The 22,503-nt window shown below is 48.8% G+C and overlaps 1 protein-coding gene across 2 annotated transcripts in view; it reads left to right on the top strand.

The window, feature by feature from the left end:
- Positions 1-22,503, top strand: part of AP3D1 (adaptor related protein complex 3 subunit delta 1) — a 44,333-nt gene that overhangs the window by 1,735 nt on the left and 20,095 nt on the right. The window contains exons 2-9 of one of the 2 annotated variants that reach the window (XM_070415722.1): positions 10,670-10,765; positions 11,517-11,597; positions 13,622-13,702; positions 15,895-16,002; positions 17,649-17,778; positions 19,080-19,219; positions 19,392-19,465; positions 21,348-21,397. In XM_070415722.1, the coding sequence (XP_070271823.1) occupies positions 10,670-10,765; positions 11,517-11,597; positions 13,622-13,702; positions 15,895-16,002; positions 17,649-17,778; positions 19,080-19,219; positions 19,392-19,465; positions 21,348-21,397 (760 nt within the window). Of the gene's footprint in view, positions 1-10,669; positions 10,766-11,516; positions 11,598-13,621; positions 13,703-15,894; positions 16,003-17,648; positions 17,779-19,079; positions 19,220-19,391; positions 19,466-21,347; positions 21,398-22,503 lie in introns of those variants that run through there. The other variant, XM_070415724.1, reaches the window with a different exon arrangement.

Below are 22,503 nucleotides of genomic sequence, written 5' to 3'. Positions count from 1 at the left end.
TCTGCCCTGGGCCTGTGGGCGATTCCTGCAGGACATAGCATCTGGGTGCTGTTGTTTTGTCATCAGAAGATCGTTATGATCTCAAGGTGTCACTTCTGACAGTTTATCTTTGTCCCCTTAGGAGCGCAGCCTCTGACTGCTGAGTTACTCTCCTAGTTCCCCCGCTCTCTAAAACAGGCTCTTCCCTACCACCCCACCACACCCCAACTGTGACTTCTGACAGGGTGCTTTTCTGCAGCAGAAATAGTTTTCCCAAAAAAGGTTACTTTTTATCATAGATTTTAGCTTAAAACTTCTGCGCAGTATCGTAGAAATGAGGTTAGCAGTGACTTTAAAAGCCGTGTGGAAAGGCAGGGTAAGTTAGTGGAGTTTGTATGGAGTTTAGGAGATTTGAGTCTAAGTTCTTGGGCCTGTTTAACTGAGTGACCTAGGGAGAGCCCCTAACCGGTTTCTCATCTGTAAAGTGGGGGTAACATTGCCTCCTCTCCTTGGTGGTGCTTACAAGGAAGCAGTGAATAACATATAATGCAGGCTTCTGTGAGCACCAGAGCACCCCATGAAGTCATGTACCTGGCTGTTTCCAGTCCTCAACCTGTGACCCTTTAGTGCGTTATGAATTCAATTTAATGGGTTATGCTTTAAAAAAGAAGAAACTAGAAAACCCCAGACTTCATGTACACAGAATAATTGTTGTTTCTTGAAACTTTTATTTCAGTTTACGGTATTCAGTGTGTATATGTGTGTATGTATTGGATTACCAGGGAAAACATTTCTTAAAACAAGTCCCAAAAATAGGCTTGATTTACACATTTCTGGATGCTTAAATTTATTATCCTTAAGATACAGCAAGGATAATCTTGGCAGGTAGGGGGAAATCCACTTGTGAATGTTCTTGCTTCTAAAAGTTGGATATGACTAGGAAAAAACCCAATTGACTTAATGTTTTATTTTCATGGGCACTTTTCATATTTGGGGGGAAACTTTTTTTTTAATCTTTATAAAATTATACCTAAAACTTTTTGTAATAAGCTCAGTGTTTATTAAGTAAAAGGGGACAACACTTCTCCCTGTAAATCAGTTTGTGTCTACGTTAAGATTTTTCTCTGCATAGAGATTGTGGGTGTTTCTGAGTATAGGTTAAGATTCTGTTGTGACTCTCCTGTGAGTGGAACAGTCTCACTGACAGCTTTCTGTGAGAGCATGGGAAGACCCTCCCATCCGTTTATTTAGCCAGCCCCCCTTGGGTGGGCATTAAGTGGTTCCAGTTGTTTGCTGTTTGGGGCTGCAGTTCACGCCTCCGTTGGGCACAAGCTCTGCATGTACCTCTCAGTATTTGGGTGGAATAGGTTTTGGGAAGCATTGTATTTGCATCTACTGCTTTGCTGCCTGGGGCTGAGTACCCAGTGACTAGCCATCCTCCCTTCACCGTTGCTTTTGAATTTGATTTAGATCTGTCTCCTGGAAGCTCCCTGTCCTTCCCAAGGCTCCTGGGCCCTCCCTCTGTGCCCCTTGGTAGCCCTAGAGCTGACATCTCTAAGACCTCAGCTCCCGAGCTGAATTGACTAGGGGCCCAGCTTCGAAGTCCATCACCTTGTGTTCCAGAGGCCATGCTGCCATTCCAGTTGGTGACTGTGCAGGGCCACTTAGGCAGGTGACTGGTCTTGCTGACCTTTCCTTAGCTGCTTCCATCCAGCCTTTCCTCCCTGGCCCTTCACTCAGCCAGATCCACACAGCCTACTCCCGGCTCCCTCTTCTTTCCTCTCACAGGAGTTGTCCTCAGCAATATCTAGGCTCATTTAACCCCATCTTGGGGTCAGCCACTACTGGGCGGGGGTGGGGGAGCCTGGATTTCTGCCCATGTTTACTGACCTGGTTTCTTGTTACCAACTTTCAAAGCCCACACTGACACTCGAGCCTCCCTGAGGAATGCCTCTCCTTTTGCCTCCACCTTCACAGCTAGCAGCACAGCCGCATCTATCTCTCTGATTCTGACCCTCCTGCCCCCTTATAAGGACCTCTGTGATCACACGGGCCTGTGGGGAATCCAGGGTCCTCCCCATCTCCTAAGCTAGAACAGGCTGGGATGTTCTCCCTGGAGCTTCTGGAAGGACCAGCTCTGTCACACCTGTCTTGTTGCAGCAGCTGCAGGAGACTTACACTGACCAACTCGCTGGCTTTTGTGTCTTAACCTCCTTCCCCCAGTCAGCTCCACACAGCCACTGCTCCTTCAGCCCAAGCCCCTGAAGTGTTGCAGTCACACACACATTGCCCCACGCCATACCGCCTCGTCCCTCTGAACCACAGTAGCCTCCAGCTGCTCTTCTGCCACCATCTTGCTCACTACCTTGAACAACACCAGCCCTGGGCTGTACCCGCTTGTGCTGGAAAGTCCATCCTGCCAGTTATGGAATAAGTCCTGGAGATGTAATTATAACATAGGGAACAGAGTCAGATGTTAACTAGACATGGGGTGATCACTTTGTAACGTATGTAAATGTTGAAGCACTATGTTGTACACCTGAAACTAATGTATTACTGTATGTCAATTAGGATTAAAAATAAATCCAGAATAATAACAACAAAACCCCACAAGATAATTCTAAATTTTTTTTAAAAAGTCCATCTCACAGATGGAGCCACTCCCAGAACAGGGCCCTGAGCACCACTGCAGACCTTTGGGTGGTCTTCCTGTTTCACAAGGGCCTCCTCAGCCTTCTGCACGCTCCTCAAACTACCCACCCCTCTTACCCATGCACTTTTCCCAGTTTCCCCAAGGGCACGGCCATTTGCGGCTCTTCATATTGTTGCTGCTCCCCCAAACCTATGGGTCCCTGTGTCCTTCCACTGTATGTCCTGGCTCTAGGGCAGTGGTTCATACTGGGAGCTTCTGCCTCAGGGGACACTGGGCAATGTTGGGAATGTAGCTTTAGAGCTTGCCAGCACTTGGAGTCCACTCAGGGCTCAGTAAAAACAGACTCTCTGGGCCTTGACCTGAGAGATCCTGACCACTCGTCCATGGAGAGCCCTGGAGTCTGGATCTTTTAAAAAGTGCCCCAGGGAGCTCTCCTGAGCAGCCAGGGTTGAAATGGTTATTTTATTACAGCCCTGAGGGGTTCATCCATGAAGGATATTTGTATCCTGTGTTTCAAATTAAGTTCTGTCACAATAAAAACAATGCTGATTTGCCCTGTGGCGAAGTGTGAATGGCATGGGACAGCTTGAGGTGTTAGAGAACTGTAACCATGTTTGCACCTCTGGTTTCTTCTAAAAATGTCAATGATAAAAAGCCATTTATCTTAAACTTTAAAATAATTCTAATTTATGTTTTTACATAATTTTCTGGATCTCAATTATGTCTGTATATCCTGACCATTTTTTCTCCCTCTTGTAAAAGGAGGAGTAATATTTTTTTTCTGTCAACAATGCTGTATAGAAATAAAAGATTAGTATAATCATTTCTTCCCACATTCACTTTAGCTTTACATAACTGTTTTAGATAAATGTTTAGCACTCTTAAGTGAGTATAAAGCAGATTATTTTTTGTTAATCCTCACTTGATATTTTTTCTTTAAAAAAAATTTTTTTAAATAAGTTTTTATTGATTTCAGAGAGGAAGGGAAAGGGAGAGAGATAGAACCATCAACGATGAGAGAGAATCATTGATTGGTGCCTCCTGCATGCCTCCTGTTAGGGATTGGGCCCACAACCCAGGCATGTGCCCTTGACCGGGATCGAACCTGGGACCCTTCAGTCTGCAGGCCAGCACTATCCACTGAGCCAAACTGGCTAGGGTTGATATTTTTCCCATTGCTTTTTTCAGAGAGTGGAAGAGGTGGGAGGGAAAGAGAGAGAGAGAAACATCGATGTTAGGCACATTGACTGGTTGCTTCCCTCACGTGCCCCAACTGGGGATGGGGAATGAACCCACAACCAAGGTATGTGCCCTTGACCCAGAATCGAACTCGCAACCCTTCAGTGCACAGACCAATGCTCTAACCAATAGGCCAGGCCTATTTTCCGTATTTTATGACCTTTTCCTATATTTCCCTGTGTGGAGGAACCATGATCCTGTGTACCTGTTTTATACCTAAAAATAAGGTTCAGGCAGAGTCTTCCTGAACATCAGCCACTTTCTGTGGGTCTCTTTGTCTTCCTTGTGAGTTTCTGAGGTGCAGGGATAGATGTAATTGGGCTCTGTTCTACCTAAGGGGATATAATCTTGGATAGAGAATTCTGAGTCAGCAGTGTTTTCTACTGTTCTTGTGGCCTCCATTGTTTCTAATGAGAAATTGGCAGAGATTGCCCGGCCAGCGAGGCTCAGTGGTTGAGCATCGACCTATGAGCCAGATCATGGTTTGATTCCCGCTCAGGCCACATGCCCGGGTTGCGGGCTTGATTCCCAATGTGGGGCACGCAGGAGGCAGCCGGTCAATGATTCTCTCATCATTGATGTTTCTGTCTCTTCCTCTCTGAAATCAATAAATACATTTTTAAAAAATCGGCAGGAATTTATCTTCTGTATGTACCATGTCATTTTCCTCTGGCTGCTTTTAAGATTTTTCTCTATCTTCAGTTTTTGGCAGTTCGACCATGATATGTCTGGGTTTGGTTTTCTTTTCTGTTTCCTGTCTGGGGTGCTGAGCTTCTTGAACCTGTATGTGTATGTCTTTCACCAAATTTCAGAAAGTTTCAGCCACTATTTTTTCAATTATTTTCTCTGTCTCATCCTTTCCATTCCTGTGACCCCAGTTATCCATATATTTCACCTTTTGACATTGTCCCTGAGGGCTTCGTTTATCCCCCCCCCCCCAAAAAAAAACCCTTTTTTCTGTGACTGGCTGACTTCTGTGGTTCCACCTTTAAATTTGCTAACTCTTTCATCTCCATTTTGCTCTCCAGCATCTCTCCACTTGGAAGTTACAAAAATACCTGTCAATATCGTAAAATCCTGGAATGAAAGATTCTAAAGTTCTAAGCTATGCTACATCTGTGATTTACAAATAATAAAGTTCTACAAGTTAGAATTTCTGAATGATTTTGATAGAAATTTACTAAGAACCAGAACATCAAACCCTAAAAAATTTTCAATTTTCACCCCAATTGAGTTTTCGAAAAGCTGTAATTCAGGGGTCCTCAAACTACAGCCCGTGGGCCACATGCAAATACAAATATTTTCTTTGTTCCCGTTTTGTTTTTTTACTTCAAAATAAGATATGTGCAGTGTGCATAGGAATTTGTTCATAGTATTTTTTTTAAACTATAGTATGGCCCTCCAGTGGTCTGAGGGACAGTGAACTGGCCCCCTGTTTAAAAAGTTTGAGGACCCCTGCTGTAATTTGTTGACAGGCTCAGTCCACACAGGTGCTTGCTGCTGCCACTAATGGAGTTCATCTGAAGGACAGAAGTTTGTATGCTAGATGCACCAGGCTCTTCCATGCAACTGACTGAAGTGCTCTTCTCTTATTTTTCCCCTTATATGTTAAATAGAAGTAAATGCACATATGGTAAGAAATTTTAATGGTATGGGAAAATTTAAAATAATAAGCAAATATCAGAAAATCTGATGTTTTCAAAATCACTAAGAAGTCATAGGAATAATTTACAGGCTGAAGTCAACCTTGGAAATCTCTATCCGAAAATAATTCTCAGGCCTCTGGAATCGTGTTGATTATATATACATATATACACACATACACACATACTAGAAGCTCCGTGCATGAAATTTTTGCACAGGTAGGGTTCCTAGGCCTGGCCTGCAATCAGGACCAATTGGGGCCTTCCTTCATTCTGCGCCGCCCCCTGGTGGTCAGCGCACGTCATAGCGAGTGATCGAACTCCCAAGAGGACACTTTGCATATTAGCCTCTTATGTATATGTATGTATGTATGTATGTGTGTATGTATGTGTGTGTGTATATATATATATATATATATATATATATAGTTGATTTCAGAGAGGAAGGGGGGGAGAGAGAGAATCATCAATGATGAGAATCATTGATTGGCTGCCTCTTGCATGTCCCCTACTGGGGATCGAGCCCGCACCCGGGCATGTGCCCTTGACTGGAATCGAACCTGGGACCCTTCAGTCCGCAGGCTCACGCTCTATCCACTGAGCCAAACCAGCTAATGCCTGTGTTGTTTTTCTTATACATTAACCTCTGTTGCAGAGGAAAGCTATTGCAGTCTACTCCTTTAAAAAAAAAAAATTACAAAAGCGACATGCACACTCTACTCAGAGCAAGTCCACACAACACCTCGGGCTTCATGGATCTGGTCCTGGCTCCAGACAGTCCTTGGTATCATCCAAGGGCAGGTGGCAGCTTAACTGAGCCCTTCCTGAAGCCTCATATCCTCCTGGCCAGCTGCACACCCTTTGGGAAGAGAGTAACATGGCCAGCGTGTAGAGAGAGGAGATAGATATCCTCAAAGAGATGTATTAGAGGTGCTTCTGTTGCCTCTTGTAAGGCCAAAAGGGCCTGGGCTTGCCAATTGAAGTCCACACCATGTATTAACTCATATTTCTCTTGCCAGGCAGCTGAGGGGGTTCTTCCTTAACACTAGGTATGTGCTCTTCTGAAGATTTTGGATCTCATTCAGAACCAACCAGATGTCTCTGGTGACCAGCTCAAAGGAAGGAAGTGCCTAAGGAGGTGCCCTGCCAATGTGTGGGGGTGGAGGGCAGTGGTCTTATGCACCTCCTTGGGGCGTCAGGCTTGCGCTCTAGGGATGCTGGTCGATGGCTGATGCGGAGGGTCTTGGCCCTAGGGTACCTTCGCTGCCTTCTAGGTTCTGGGGTAAAGACTGGTGGGAGGAGATTTAGGAGCATCCTGGCCATGCGTGCCCGTGTGATAGGTCCCTGAACAACAGAGCTACCTCGGGTTCAAGGGCCACCCCTTTGGTTATTTTCTGTCACTCTCTCTGCTGAGATTTCCTCTTTTTATTCATTGTGAGTGCATTTTCTTTGTGTTCCATGAGAGCATTGTTACAGTTGCTGAGTTGAAATCTCTGTGTTAATTTCATTATCCTGGTTCTCTCAGGGCCAGCCTTCATTGGTTCCTGTTGCGTTTTCCTGTTTCTTATTTTGAATAATTTTGGATTGAATTGTGGACATTGTAGAGACTGGATTCTGTTGTATTCTCTGAGGATTATTGATTCTGTGGGGAGAAGGGTTTGTTTAGTGGGCAGTTAATTCATCTGGGCTGAAACTACAACTCTGCCGCTCTTACAAGGTCTGTGAAATGCTTATTTTTCTAGCTTTGGCTGGGTGGTGTGAAATGTGCCATGAGTGCATTGTTATGGGGTCGGCCAGAGATTTGTGTGGGTTTTATATTCAGAATGTGGGAACTACCCCCATCTCTCTCTTCTCTGGGATTTCCCTCTTCACTTTTCAGTGGCCCTGTTCACCCCAAACACTGCTCTGGTTCTTGAAGCCAGTTGGACACAGGTCTCTTCCCTGGATCTTAGCTTCTCTGCATGGCACTCAAGGTAAAAGCGATGGCCCCGCTGCTGTGGCTCAGTGGTTGAGCATCGGCCTATGAGCCAGGAGGTCACAGTTCGATCCCTGGTTGGGGCACATGCCCAGGTTGTGGGCTCGATCCCCAATGTGGGGCATGCAGGAGGCAGCCGATCAGTGACTCTCTCTCATTGATGTTTCTATCTCTCTCTCCCTCTCCCTTCCTCTCTGAAATCAATAAAAAGTATATTTTTTTAAAAAGAAGAATATAAAAGCTGTGAAGAACAGGACATTCTCCAGTGCTTTTGCTTGTTCTCCAGTGTGTCTGGATAGCTGTTGTAAACAGTATTTGTAGGGGCCTTGGACTGGTGGGAACTGCTCAGACATTACTGGAAGTGGACCCTGCCCCACCCTCCTGAAAGCTGCCGTAGGCAGGTGGGCCACATTGTATATTAGCAGCCAGTGAATATTTGGGTTGTTTCTACTTTGGGGCTGTCACAGGTTGTATATTAGGGTGCCAGTGTGTGTTTGAGCACCTGTTTCAGTGTTCTTGAGGGTCCACCTGGGAGTGGGCACTGTGCTCACCCTTTTGGGGAGCTACATTGTCTTCTATAACGTCTGCACTATTCACTCCCCATCCACTGTGTGTGGCTGATTTCTCCAACACTTGTGATTGTTGTCTTAATCTTTCCCTTTTAAATCATTAATAATCCTGATCCAGGGGGCAGGAAGGAGTCATTTGTGTGGAGGGACAGGGAGCTGAGGTCCCCTGAGCAGGATTTAGTAATCTGAAGCCCATTGGAAGGATATGGTGACAGTTGTTCCATTGTACCAACTCTTGATCATAAAATATTCATAAAATATTCTGTGGCTGAGGGCACTTGAGTAGTTCTTTGCCCTGTGAGACTGCTGGTGGCTGAGGGTCTCAGAGTGTAGTCCAAGGTGGCATGTGAATGGCCAGTGTCCCTAGGGCTACCCTTGAAGAACTGAGCCTGGAGCACGGCGTGGTAACATGCAGGGCACGTGGAACAGGAGCCCATTGTCTGCTATTGCTCTGCGTGCTTCCAGCCCTGTGTCTGGGAGGCAGGCTCTCTAGGTGGTGCAGCAGGGGAACATGGAATCCTGCTGCCAGCTGGACAGCTATTGCTGCTGACGGGCTCCTCACACTTCATGGAGTGCTGGACAGACGCATTGTGACCCATGGTGACTGTTCCTTGCCTGGCAGCAGGTTTCAGTTCTGTTTGGGGCTGCCATGGCGTTTCTCCTGGGGTGATAGGAGGCTTGTACCCTGCGCTCCCAGTGGGTAGGTACATCAGTTGCTCTGGACCTTGTGTATTGGTATAGCTTCTGGTCTAACTTTTTTGTGTGTTTTTGATTAATCCTCACTTGAGGATATTTTTCCATTGATTTTTAGGGAGAATGGAAGAGAGGGGGAAAGACAGAGAGAAACATCGATGTGAGAGAAACACATCCATTGGTTGCCTCTTGCATGAGCCCTGAACAGGGCTGGGGCCGGGGAGGATCCTGCAACCAAGTTACATGCCCTTGACCGGAATCGAACCTGGGACCCTTTGGTCCGCAGGCCAACGCTCTATCCCTCTATCCACTGACCCAAATCAGCTAGGGCCAGGTCTGACGTTTTTGAATGGTGTTTTAGGACATGTTCTGAGTTAGCAAGGAAACCCCAAAGAATTGAAAACATACGTGCACACTAATACCTGTACACAAATGACCACAATAGCACTATTCACAAAAGGCAAAAAGTGAAAAATCCAAGTGTCCACGGGGGAATGGATAGAAACAGTGTTATCCTCGTGCACATGGTGGGACTGGAATGAAGCACTGATGCTTGCTGCAGCTTGGATGATCCTTGACATCATGCTCAGTGAGAGGCAAGGAAGCCACAGACAGAGATGCTTTAGGAAAAGCTGCCCTGATGTGACATGCTCAGAGGGGATGGGGAGCTTGGTGGGGAGGAGCTGGCTGAATGTGCTTGATGCCCAGTTCCTTGGGAGCAACTGGATGCCTGGGTTCCTAAGGACAGGAGGGTCTTCTCACAGCCAATCTTCCCCTAGCCTGGCTCCTATCTGTACCTCCATGCTGGTCACAGCCCCAACACAATCTGGCCTACCTATGCTTGACACTTCCTGGGCAGCCACAGGGCCTGGCCCATCCTCCCCCTCACCAACCACTCTTGTTCCATTGCCACTCCCCTGGCCATCCCTGCCCTCAGGAGGAGGATGGTGAAGGAATAAAAGGCATCCTATCCAAATGAAATAGTTTTTTAGGCCCTGGCCGTGTAGCTCAGTTGGTTAGAGCATCATCCTGATACACCAAGGTTTCAGGTCCCCATTTAGGGCACATACAAGAAGCAACCAATGAATTAATAAATAAGTAGAAGAATTCGATGTTTCTTTCCTGCTCCCTGTCTCTCTCACTCTCTCCCCATCCCCTTCTCCCTTCCTCTATCTAAAATCAATAAATTTTAAAAAAATTTAAAAAGCCCAACCAGAGTGGCTTAGTAGGTTGAGTATCATCTGTGCACCAAAGGTTGCTGGTTCAATCCTGGCCAACGTACGTGCCTGGGTTGTGGTTTTGGTTCCCGATCAGGACATGAATAGAAGGCAACCGATTGATGTTTCTCTCTCTTCTCTTCCTCTCCTCTCTCCTTCTCTCACTCCCTTATCATGTCTTCCAGTGAAGATAAAAAAAAAAATATTTAGCAAAAAGAAATGGCTTTTTAAAAAATATATATATTTTATTGATTTTTTACAGAGAGGAAGGGAGAGAGATAGAGAGTCAGAAACATCGATGAGAGAGAAACATCGATCAGCTGCCTCCTGCACATCTCCCACTGGGGATGTGCCCGCAACCCAGACACATGCCCCCAACCGGAATCGAACCTGGGACCTTTCAGTCCGCAGGCCGACACTCTATCCACTGAGCCAAACCGGCTTCGGCAGAAATGGCTTTTTAAAATTCAATGGTTTTTAGTATATCACAGTCGTGCCACTATCACAAAACCAGTTTTAGGACCTGTCTCTCTGGATTTCCCTGCTGTGGACTTTTCACATAAATGAAATACTATGTGGCTTTTCACATTAATTAAATGCTCTGTGGCTTTTTGTTTTGGGTCTCCCTTCTTTCTGAAATAATTATTCTTAACTATTTTAGCCAGGCACTCATAATTTCTCAAAAATTTTTTTCCTTTTAGGCAAAGTATATCTCTCAGTGCATTGATGAAATCAAGCAAGAGCTGAAGCAGGACAACATCGCAGTCAAAGCAAACGCCGTCTGCAAGCTGACGTATGTGAGTGCTCAGGCGGCGCTTCTGCACAGTGCCCTTGTCCTGCATCCCTGGTGCTGTGATCAACTCCAGCATCAAGCCATCTATCCCTCCATTTCTCTGCCCACCATCCATTTCTCTGTCTGTCCATCCATTTTTCTGTCTGTCCATCCATCCCGCCATCGGTCCATCACCTGTCCACCTGCCAAACATTGATTGATGCCATCAGCTCCAGGCACTGGCCTCCAGCATACAGGGCTAATTCTTAAGAGTCAAGGGAGAGGTGAGCAATAATTATCAGGTGGCACAGAGCATGGTGGAGCCCCGGACCCATCTGGCCCAGCTCCCCTTCAGGCCGTGCTGAGGAGCCTGGTGGGTGGAGCTCTGAACCATCTTGGGTGGGTTTTCTGCAGTGTTCCTTGTCTGGCTGTGGTCCATGGTTGGTGTGGGAGCCTGGGCCATGCACCCCCCCCCCCCCCCCCTCTTTCTTGGTCAGAGTCATGTAGGTTTCATGAATATCATTGTAGAGAATTTTAACCAATACACAGGATGCTCAGATTTCAGCTACATATGTTCATCATCCTATAGTGTTTGTTACTAATCTGTCCCTGTAGTCTTTAATATGAAGATTTAACTGGTCAGGAAAAATGAAATGCCCCAGGTTGTGTGTTGGGTGACCTGCGTGTTCAGAGTGCGATTGGCATGTGTCCTTTCAAGAGCTGGGATGCTGGATGTTAGGGCTTAGGCTTGTGAGTCACTGTTTCTCTCCCAACAGTTGCAAATGTTGGGATACGACATCAGCTGGGCTGCCTTCAACATCATAGAAGTGATGAGTGCCTCCAAGTTCACGTTCAAGGTGAGCTTGCTTTGGAGCCTGAACCCTGTGGTGATGGGGACTTGGGCAGAGTAGGTCCCTGGTGGAGAAGGAGAATTCCCTGGGCATTCCTGAGGTCTTATGGACAGAGGTTGCACTATGAAAAAACAAAATAAAAAAAGTTACCTGTTTCAGTCAAACTAGCCATTCAAACATCACACTTCCAGTTTTTGTCAAATTAATGTTATTTATATAATATTTTTCTTTCAATTTTAAGTGAAATTATGGGTTTATAGGATTGGCAATATGTATATATATATATATATATATATTTCTTTTTTTTTTTTAATTGATTTCAGAGAGGAAGGGAGAGGGAGAGAGAGATAGAAACATCAATGATGAGAGAGATTCATTGATGGGCTGCCTCCTGCATACCCCCTACTGGGGATCGAGCCTGCAACCCTGTCATGTGCCCTGACTGGGAATCGAACCCTGACCTCCTGGTTCATAGGTCAATGCTCAACCACTGAGCCACGCCAGCCAGGCTGGTTATATATTTTTAAATACAAATTAAAATGAATTCATTACTCGTCAAGAAAACAAGCACTGATTATGTCACCCAGAGGCCATCAGTCATCACATTGTCCTATGCTCTCAGTCACTGAGGGATACTACTCGTGAGCAATTTGGGACACTGTTTTCTTCTCACTTGATATCTCTATATATAAAAGCCTAAGCGACCGGTTGCTATGACAGGCACTGACCACCAGGGGGGCAGTCAACTTGGGCAGATGAAAAGGCAATTGAGTCTGTGAAAGATCACAAGCAGGTGGGGCAGAGCAGCAGTTTGCATTGGGAGGCTGAGCCATCAGCTCAAATTCCATCGATCCAGAGGTGCGGCGCCCCCAACCCCCGTCAACCCCTCCGGCTGCATCTTCCCCGGGCAGCCGGGATCGAGGGACGGAGGGAGGGAAAAAAGAGACAACGAACTCCATCCCTAGCGCTCGCCTCTTCCTATCAGACCGGAGCCACCCCAGGACTTGCAGGATGGCGTGCAGCTACCGCTACTCCCCAGTCTACCCCGGGTGCCCCTCGGGCACCCACCCCACTTCTTCGAGCCTCAGTCTGCACCCCTAGCGAGGCTGTGGGAGCTCTGTCCTAGGGACCCACTTCTCCATAGCTAGGTGTGGCAGACCAGGAGATGTGAGGGGGGGCAGACGCTCAATGGGCCGGGATGAGTGGTAGCGGCCCCTCTCCAGCTGTCTGCCGCTTCACGCACTACTACATCCCTTGGGGGATGTTGGATGCCAGTTTCAGCCCAATCCCTTCAGGCCATGCTGAGGGACCCCACCGTGCACGAATCCATGCACCAGGCCTCTGGTTGTAACATAAACATGTCTCCTGTTTTAGTACATATTCTGAAAAACTGTTTTTCACATCCTGGCTCATTTGTGGGTATTCTGGAATTTTCCTGGGTTGGCTTAGTTTTTGATGAGAATACACACCAACCAGGCAGTGTTTCTAGCCCTGGGGCCCTAAGCAACTGCCTGTGAGTCTCTGCTATGATCAAGCTCAGGTTCCCTCTAAAGGACATGGTCGTCCTGCCTGCTGGCTGCTCTTGAAATGAAATGCCACACTTGCCAAAATTGTGGTGGTGCGCTGCATGTGTCTTAAAGCATCATGTGCATGTGTGAGTGTGACAGGGTAGCTGCATCAGCCTGGCTGAGAGATTTGAATCCTAAGAAAACCAGTGCTTAGGATGACTTACTGCATGAGATCATAAAAGCAATTCCTGGCTGACAAGTGAAAAGGTAGCATTAGTAACAGGACTCCATGGTTTGGCGAACCTTAAAAGACCATCGTATTTCAAAGACCATATACTCCCTCTGGAGTTTTAAAGACTCCCAACTTGGTTTTTGAATGACTTCCCTGTGCCCACCCACCTGTGACCCCCCCAGGCCAAGGGCTGCTTGGTGCCAAGATCAGGCGAAGGGCTGGGAGCCTCCAGGAATACTGCATGGCCCCCTTGTCTCACCTCTGATGCCTTCTTTTGTTCAATTCAACAGCGCATTGGCTACCTTGCTGCTTCCCAGTGCTTTCATGAGGGAACCGATGTCATCATGCTGACTACAAACCAGATTCGCAAGGTAGGCTGCCCTTCCCATAGGCCCATGGTCTTCTCGGCTCTGTGGCTAGGTTCCTTTGGGTCCCTACATGAATGTCTGTTCTCCAACACTGGTTTTTCTGTCACTTACGTGAGATTAGAAAGCACTAAGGTCAGCGAGATCTCCCTGTCACAGTTCTCTTATCGAGCAGAGTCTTCTGCCCTTGGTCACGTCATTCCCAAGATGACACCCACACATGGCAGAGCAGGTCTGCCTTTTTGCCTGGGCAAGAGGGAGAGGTGGAAGCTTGCTGGACTGCCTCTTGTTTTTATTTCTTGGCGTTGGAGGGCTCCTTTCACGGTCACTCTTCTCTCCAGTCCTGTCCCTCTCGCAGGAGTGCCTGATGAGGTTGCAGGCCCTTCCCAGTATGCTGGTTTCCCACTAGTCATACTATGTTTATATTTCAGTTGCGTGTAAGTTTGTTTTGAAATGAGCTTTGAAGGCCACTGAGTAAAAAAATGTCCTCCTTGGCCCCAGTACTTTGAATATCTTTTGTTTCCTGTGGTCAGAGGGGGTGTCACCCTGTCCTGGCCCCAGACCACACATTGGAGGCAGTAGCCCCAGGCTCTCAGTGACTCTGGTCCAAGCCTGAGAATGTCCTCACCCATGAGCTCTGGTCATCCCACATAGTGACCTAAGAATGGGCTCTTGGGTGGATACTGTGAGCAGGCAGGTTGGCTGTGCTGGCACGGATAAGATGTGTGTCTGAGAACTTAGCTGCTACACTCGCAGTTCTTGAGGGCTTGGGGGATAGGGAGGATGCGTGGCTGCGGGCCAGGTTGTGCAACAGTGCTGGGTATCAGATGCCATGGGGTGGTGAGGGCCGAGCTTAACTGGTAGTGGCCTTGGAGAGGAGGAGGGGAAGGACTGAGGAAGCCTTCTGGGTGTAGGGTGTTGGGACAGTAAATGGGAGGGTTGCAGGAGGGTGGAGGGGCTCTGGGTACCCAACACCAGCCCACCTGCTGAGGCCCAGTTTTGGTTTTCCTGCTGGCCTTCTCTGCAAATCCTTACCACCTTGATTTAAACAGAGATTTGTCACTGATTCACATGAAGATGTGTTAGAGACATGTCGCCCATATCCGCTTTGTTGTGGAGATGGCCCAAGCCTGAGAATGTCCTCATAATAAAGCAGATGGTATAGTAACATCTGGGCTGGTGACTTTAACCACCACCACTGCCCCCTCTGCCTGTTGTCATCTCAGCCTCACTCACAGGGTCCTCTCTTTATGCAGCCGCAGCCCTATCTGCCACTGCCATTCCTCTCCATTCATATCCCCAATGTTGGCAGTCCCTGTGCATGCCGTTTTAAATGAACCTGAGACAGACCTGCCCACCAGTGTCCTCTTCACAGTCCTCCATTTTTGAGAAGCCCTGTGGCATTTCCCCATAGTGTCCACCCTCTACTTGGCCCTTTGTAAATCACTCTGAGATGGAAAGTCCGCCAGTTAGGGACCGAGTTCTGTACTGTGAGTTCTTGTGTGTTTTTATCTCGTCAGCTTTGGCTGGAGTGGATTTTAAAAGCCAGTAATTTTTATATTATTAGCATAGTCTAGAAGCTCAACTCTTAAAATGCATCAGTATTGTTTTTTACCACATATGCACATATAAAATGTTTTGAGAGGTTCCTTAGAAAATGTCTCCACAAAAACAAGTTTGTGATATAGAAAGAATACTTTCCTAATGTTGACATGAGGCACTTCTGCGGTTGGTCTTAGATCTAGAGATTGAGGGCAGCAGGTGAGTGACATTGTGGGGGCATGGGGTCAGGTATGTGCTCTTCCTTGTGGCTGATTTTCCTGTTCACCTCGAGGATGAGGCATAAGTCTAAATTTCTGCTTTGGGGGGGGCCCAGAGGAATGGTCCCTGGCTGTTGAAGGGGAGACACCCCAATAGAGGTAGAGGGGCTCCCCGTGGGTGGGTGGGACTGGCTGGCCACACCATCTCCTCCGTCCTGAGTTCACAGGCAGGGAGCTCAGCCCTAGTCACATCCCTGGGACATGGGGCTGTGCCAGGAGTGAGGTGCAACCCTCCTCTTATACCTATCCCAGGTCTTCTCTCAATGACAGTGAGGAACTGGCTGCTCTGTGTTACTCCTTGGGATGGCGGGGGCACAGCGGGGTCCTGGGTGATGCACGATTGGCGCCTGTCCCTAACCCTTCTTCCTTTCTTTCCAGGACCTGAGCAGCCCCAGCCAATACGACACTGGGGTTGCACTGACTGGACTGTCCTGTTTTGTTACCCCAGATCTTGCCAGAGACTTGGCCAACGACATCATGACACTGGTGAGTGTGCAATTTGAAACACATGGATGCCTGGAAAATCGAGGCTGAATCGTCACACTGAGAACACTCAGGCATGTGGAAATAGGTCTGGATCCCTTGGATAAGAGGGGGAAACTGAGTCACTGTCTTCGTCTCCGTCATCTGGTGGCCACTATCATTCTCGAATTCTTACTTCACCTCCTTTGAAATAGTTCTGCTTGGGGAAGGGGTGTGTGTCGCTGGCAGGTGAGGTCTAGCTGAGGGTGTTCTCCCTCGAGATCAGGTGTGTGACCTGACAGTTACTCTCTTATTGAGGTATAGGTGATGATATCGGTTGTCTCAACAAGCAGTGAGGTCAGGGTTATCTTCTTCCTTCTCCACCCCTAATGCCATTTGATTATGTCTGTTTAGAGTTTGACTTCTCACGGTTTATTTGATCTGAAAGGCATAACCCCAACCAGTTCTGATCTTTGGGGTGTCTGGAAGTTCATTCTAAATATGGATGGCCTCCTAGAAATTATGGCCCTCAGAGACACTAACTGTGCACTAGGTCTCCAACTGTGTGTATGTGTGCGTGTGTGCACTTCTTTTGATCATGTTAATGCCACATGGAGGGTAATTCTGGCCTTACACAGTCAGCCTGTTTGCTGTGCTTGCTGGTGGGCAGGTCTCAGCTCATGACCTCAAGGACTGTCAGTGCAGTCAGCTTCTAGATCAGGGGCCAGCACACCACAGCCATCTGTTGTAAATCCTTGTATCTGTACATGGCCCTGCCATTCATTTACTCGGTATCTATAGTGGGTTCAGAGCTCAAAGGCAGAACCAAGTAGTTGGACAGAGACCTTATGGCCCACCAAGCCAAAAATATTGACTGTTTGGTGCTTTTGGAAAGTGTGCTGACTCAGACTAGGACAGCAGTATGATCCCACAGAGGGGTGTTAGTGAGTTGCTTATGATGCACGTTGGTGCCAGGTCATGGGGGTCTGGGACAGCTTTCCCAGGGGCCTTGACAGGTGACGAGTGTGCTCACCTGGGGCCAAGAGGCCTTCATGGCTGCAACACAGTCCCAGGAGGACAGAGCTCCAGGGCTGTGGAATGTGGGGGCACAGAGCAGACTGAGGCCCAGCTGAAGGGAATCTGGAACGTCCCTCAGCATCCTGGTCTAGGGACAGGTCTTGGCAGCCCGGATAACCTGAGGCCAACAGTGATGGGCAGGCTCTCTTTCCAGTGTGAACTTCTTTTCACCTTCTCTGCCCCCATCTCCCCACCGAGTCCATGGAGGAGGGTCTCGGCCTCTGGAGGGCAAGCCTAGGGTCATGGACACAGGGAGACAGGTTTTCGTCCCACTCAGCACACTATTGTGTGATACCTGTGCTTGAAGGTTGGAAGCTAGAGAGAGGGTTTTCCTTTGGGAAATGGGGGTGAGGTACGGGCAGGCATAGGACGTGAGCAGGGCAGTGTAAGAGGTGAACATGCAGGTGTGGGAAGGTGAGACATGAGTAGGAGGTGTGGGAGGTGAGCACACAGGTGTGCACAATCGGTGAGCAGGGCAGGTGTGGGGAGGTAAGTCATGGATAGGAGGTGTGGCAGGTGAGCAGTGCAGGTGTACAGGGCAGGTGCACAGAATGTAGTGCCGAGAGAAGCCTGATGGCCCTCTGCTCCCACAGATGTCACACACCAAGCCGTACATCCGGAAGAAGGCTGTGCTGATCATGTACAAGGTGTTCCTGAAGTACCCTGAATCTCTGCGCCCTGCCTTCCCCCGCCTGAAAGAGAAGCTGGAGGACCCTGACCCTGGTTTGTTGATTTGAGATAAGATGAGGATTGTACTGGGTTGTGGCATTTTTCTAGTATCTAGAACAGTGATGGCGAACCTATGACACGCATGTCACAGGTGACATGTGGACTCATTTTTTTGGTTGATTTTTCTTTGTTAAATGGCATTTAAATATATAAAATATCAAAAATATAAGTCTTTGTTTTACTATGGTTGCAAATATCAAAAAATTTCTATATGTGACACGGCACCAGAGTTAAGTTAGGGTTTTTCAAAATGCTGACACGCCGAGCTCAAAAGGTTCTCCATCACTGTCCTAGATACTCACAGACACCAACACCCTGGGCAGGGGCCTGTCTGTCTGTCTGTCTGCATATTAATAGTCATGCGTTTATTACAATACCTCGACTCCCATCCTACACCAGGGGGCTATTCCAGCCCTCATTCCTCCCATTTCTTTCTCACTCCTTTCTTCCGTGTCTGGGCTGAGCAGGTTCAAACTAGCTTCTCTAAATCCACTGTGGGTTCCGATGTGTCTTGGGGAATCTGCTGTGCATCACAGAGAATTAATAGGTGCAGAAAGTTCTGGCTGGAGAAGTAGCAGCCAAGGCAGCAGACATGGTGGGCTAGGGGCGAGAGTGGTTGCCGTCAGGTGGAGGGGAGTACAGTCACTTCGTGGGTGTGCATCTTGTTCTGGGGGTTACTTTGATCCTACAGGGACCCACCTCACAGCCTTGGATCCTCTCCTCTGGGGAGCAATGGTGGTCAGAGCCCCAAGAGATTGGGGTTTTGAGCATTGCCCACAGGTGATGGCTGCAGTGCCAGGCTTAAGCGGGAACCCTGCACACAGAACGGCCAGCCTGCCTAGGACCCCATCCCTTAGTGATGAGGGCCTCTGTTATGTAAAGTGCCAAGGTCCAAGAAGGCCTCAACGTATTGTTTGCCGGTTCTGAAGAAATAACCTGGAGGACTGGCTGAGAAAGACAGGAGTTTATTAGAACTTGTGTATGCACCAGGGGTAGCCAACTGGTGAAGTCTCCACAACACAAGCTTTTGCAGCACAGGGTTGTATAGAGTACAGAAAACAAAGCAAACAGGACATGCAGGTAGACATGCTTATGCACAAGCTGAGTGAGATAAAAATGTTAGCTATTTACAACCCGGGTCACATTTGAGAGCAGTTTCTTTTTGGCCCTTCCCGATAGCGGGGCTGGCCAGTACAGATGGCCTTCGTTACATTCCCACCCGTTGGGAGGGGGAGCTGGATCTTGGGAAGGGGCCATCTGCTCCTCACATGTGCTCAACCCCTCTGATCTCACAGGGGTCCAGTCGGCGGCAGTCAATGTCATCTGTGAGCTGGCCAGACGCAACCCCAAAAACTACCTTTCCCTGGCCCCGCTATTCTTCAAGCTGATGACCTCCTCGACAAACAATTGGGTCCTCATTAAAATCATCAAACTTGTAAGTATCCCCAACTTTCCTTCTTCTCATGTGTGGAAAGGCCATGAGGGTGTCCTGGGAGATCTCAGTGCTGGGAGGGGGGTGGGTTGGAGTTGGTCAGCATGGTCGTGTGGAGTCCTTAATGTGCCTATCCTGCTCTTGCTGCCTGTGACCTGGACCTCTCATCCCCTAGTTTGGTGCTCTGACCCCCTTGGAGCCGAGGTTGGGCAAGAAGCTGATCGAGCCTCTCACCAACCTGATCCACAGGTGAGCCCGGGGGGCCTGTCCCCGGTACCACACACACACACACACACCTACCTGTCCTTGGTCCACCTGCTGTGGGCAAGCCTGTGCTCCTTGGGAGGCTGTCGGCATGTGGGAGGGGTGAACCCAAGGAAAGTCTTGGGATGGAAAAGCAAACACACACATTGTGACTTTGTTGCAGACGAAAAACTCGGTACCTGCTGGCCCTCCTGGGTCCAGGCTGGGCTGGCTTTCCCTCATTCTGTTTTTAAAACAGTACAAAGGAAAATGAAGAAAGGTACTCACTCAGATTCTTGGTCATAGTGGACTTCGGCAATCATGGCGAAGGCCTTAAATGATCGTGGTGTTGTTAGTTCGTCTGTTGTTAGATCGTGCTCTAAGAGCTGCCATGCCACTTAAGATGCCTGCAGTTGAATCGTGGGGGCCAAATGGCAGGTGGCTCAGTAGATCTGCTGCCAGGGTCCCCCAGTGAGGCAGATGTGGGCACCGGGAGGAACTGGAGCCATGAGGTCACTCTCTCTGGGAAGTGATAGTGGTGAGGGCTCCAAGGGGTTTGGGTTTGAGCTGTGCCCACAGGTGATGCATGGGCTCAATGCCAGGCATAAGCAGGGTCTCTGCACACTGAATGGTCAGCCTGCTGAAGATCCCTGCCTCCCCCCTCCCCCCCTTATTGATGAGGAGCCCTGTGATCTTACAGGGATCCAGTCGGTGGTAGTCAGGGTCCCCATGCTCTTTGTTTGGGGGTTTTTTGTCTCCCCATTTGGCTGCCTGTTTGGGTTTGTGTCTGTGTATTAGATATGCGTCGACTCCCAGTCTCTAGTGTAGGACATTGTCAGATTCTGTTTCTGATTGGCCCCGAGTACCCTGTTTGGGCTATCAGCAATCCATAGCTTGTGGCTCCCTCTACCGGGACTGGATGCCTTTCCCCACGTTCATCAGAGCCACATGCTCCTCCCCATGAGGTCCAGGCCTCAAGACATCCTCTGGGCTTCAGGCTACTAGTGTATAAACCAATCAGATGTTCCAAGATAATTAGGTACAATGGGTGTCTGGACTTGGGGCTTTGGGGGTTTTATATAAATAACCAATCATGGAGTTTACCTCATAGCTGTGGTTTTCAGAGATTAGCAAGGAGCCATCAGTCGTGTGCCTGGGGATGTGGACTGGCTCCGAGTGTCCCTGCTCCTGGAACATGTGGCCTCCATACTCTGGGGTTTGGGTGATTAGGCTGGAGAGCATCACTTGTGAGAATATCAGCTGAGTAGATGCACTTGGTGCCCACCTTAGTTGTAGGTCTGGGCTGTGCTCACATTTCCCTAGGTGCCCTGGGGGGATGTTAGGGCTTCTATGATCTGCCTGCCTGTGTGGGGCCATGTCTGACTGCTCCTCGGGCTCCTCCATCAGAGTAGAACCAGGCAGTGGTGTTCTGACTGGTAGAATTGTCTTTGTGCTGCCAGAGCAAGTGGGGAATTTGACTTTCCCTCATGGATTTTGCACAGGTGGAAGGTTAAGGGAATAGGCTCCTGTGGAGGGAGTGCAGCAGGTTGTCTGTGGTGAGTGGATGAGATGCTTTTGTCCTTCAGAGCATCTGATGACTGAGATGAGAGAGAGCAGCCTCTGGGCCTCACAGACCAGGCAGAGATACCAGATGCCAGGAGCCTGGACAAGAGCCAGAACTGCCACCCTAGCCCACCTTGGAACAGGGAAAGGGGGGGTGGGGATTGGGCCAAAGGGTGAAGCCATATCCGATGTGACTTTCCGACTTTAGATGTCATGGACCCATTGCTGACATGACCATACTTTTTCAGACGCAGTGCACTGGGGTCCTCTTGTGTCTCACAGAATAGCTCATCACTGTTCTCACGCCTCTTTGTTCCTTCTCCAGCACATCCGCCATGTCCCTTCTCTATGAATGTGTGAACACCGTCATCGCAGGTAAGAACCACAGTTAGTTGGTTCTGAAACAGATGGCTGTCCTTAGTGGGAGGCCCTACCCAACTACCACCTCATGGGGTCTCACGTGGGGACAAGAGAGTGCCCATCCTGGTGATGGGGCCTGGAATGGGCTGGTCCCCGATGGCCATCCCCAGCCCCTGCCAGTGTATACAAGGTCATCTGGAGTTGCAGATTCCCGATTCCCACCTGCTCTCAGTGCTATATGTTTACTCCATCTCTGAACCACTCCCAGCCCCACGGGAAGTGTTACAGCCAGAGTCCACTGCCCTCACCGGCCTCCAGTGTCCAATCCTGCTATTTTTGTCCCAGCCATTACAGTCGCACTCTGTAGGCACTTAGGTGTAGGAATCCACAACACAGACTTTGTGCAATGCAATCATGGCTGCTCCTCAGAAGGTCTTCTGAGAAGCCATTTGTCAGGGTCAGGACTTGGCCCAGGGCCACACAGAACGCTGCTAATGGGTGTTCACACCATTGAGAACTTACAGTCTCTCTCCCCCGTGTATCTGTTGGAACTCAAGTTGTTACTCCCGGGCTGGCTGGCTATCTCCTGGTTCGATGTCTGAACCGTGTGTCGCCGCAGCTGGGCATCTTACAGATGGGCAGTGAGAGCTGGAGGCTCGGGGGACTCAGCTTTGCACTGCCTGCCTGTCTCTGCCCGTCCCTGCCCAAAGCTGTTGAGAAGCAGTCTCGTGGTCTTTCATCCTGGACCCATGGGCAACCTTCAATTCAATGATTCACAGGAAGCTGGCCCAGGGTCTGTGCTCCATGCCTGTAGTTGTGTGGCCTGAGCCATGAGTATCCCTAAGGGTTGATGACAGTTCTGGAGAGAAAGGGGTGGCATGAAGGCCAGGCTGGTGCCTGGAGATGGTGACCACAGATCCCAGAGAGTAGTCTCCTGCGTTGGGAAAGTCGATGGGGCGGGCTGGGGCATGGCAGGATCAGAGATGGCCCTGGAGATAGGTGGAGCAATTGGGGTTACTGGGAGGGCAGTGGCCTTGATCGGGTTGTCCAGGGCCTGGCACATTGCAGTGGCCAAGGGTCTCATGTGATTGTGCTGAGCACCAGACATAACTGTGTGGCCT

This window comes from Myotis yumanensis, unplaced genomic scaffold (genome assembly GCF_028538775.1).
Source record: "Myotis yumanensis isolate MYYU_CA2020_CCGP unplaced genomic scaffold, mMyoYum1.0.hap1 SCAF_5, whole genome shotgun sequence".
NCBI lineage: Eukaryota > Metazoa > Chordata > Mammalia > Chiroptera > Vespertilionidae > Myotis > Myotis yumanensis.
Note: the sequence above shows the minus strand (reverse complement) of the source record. Positions and strands in the feature narration are given on the sequence as shown.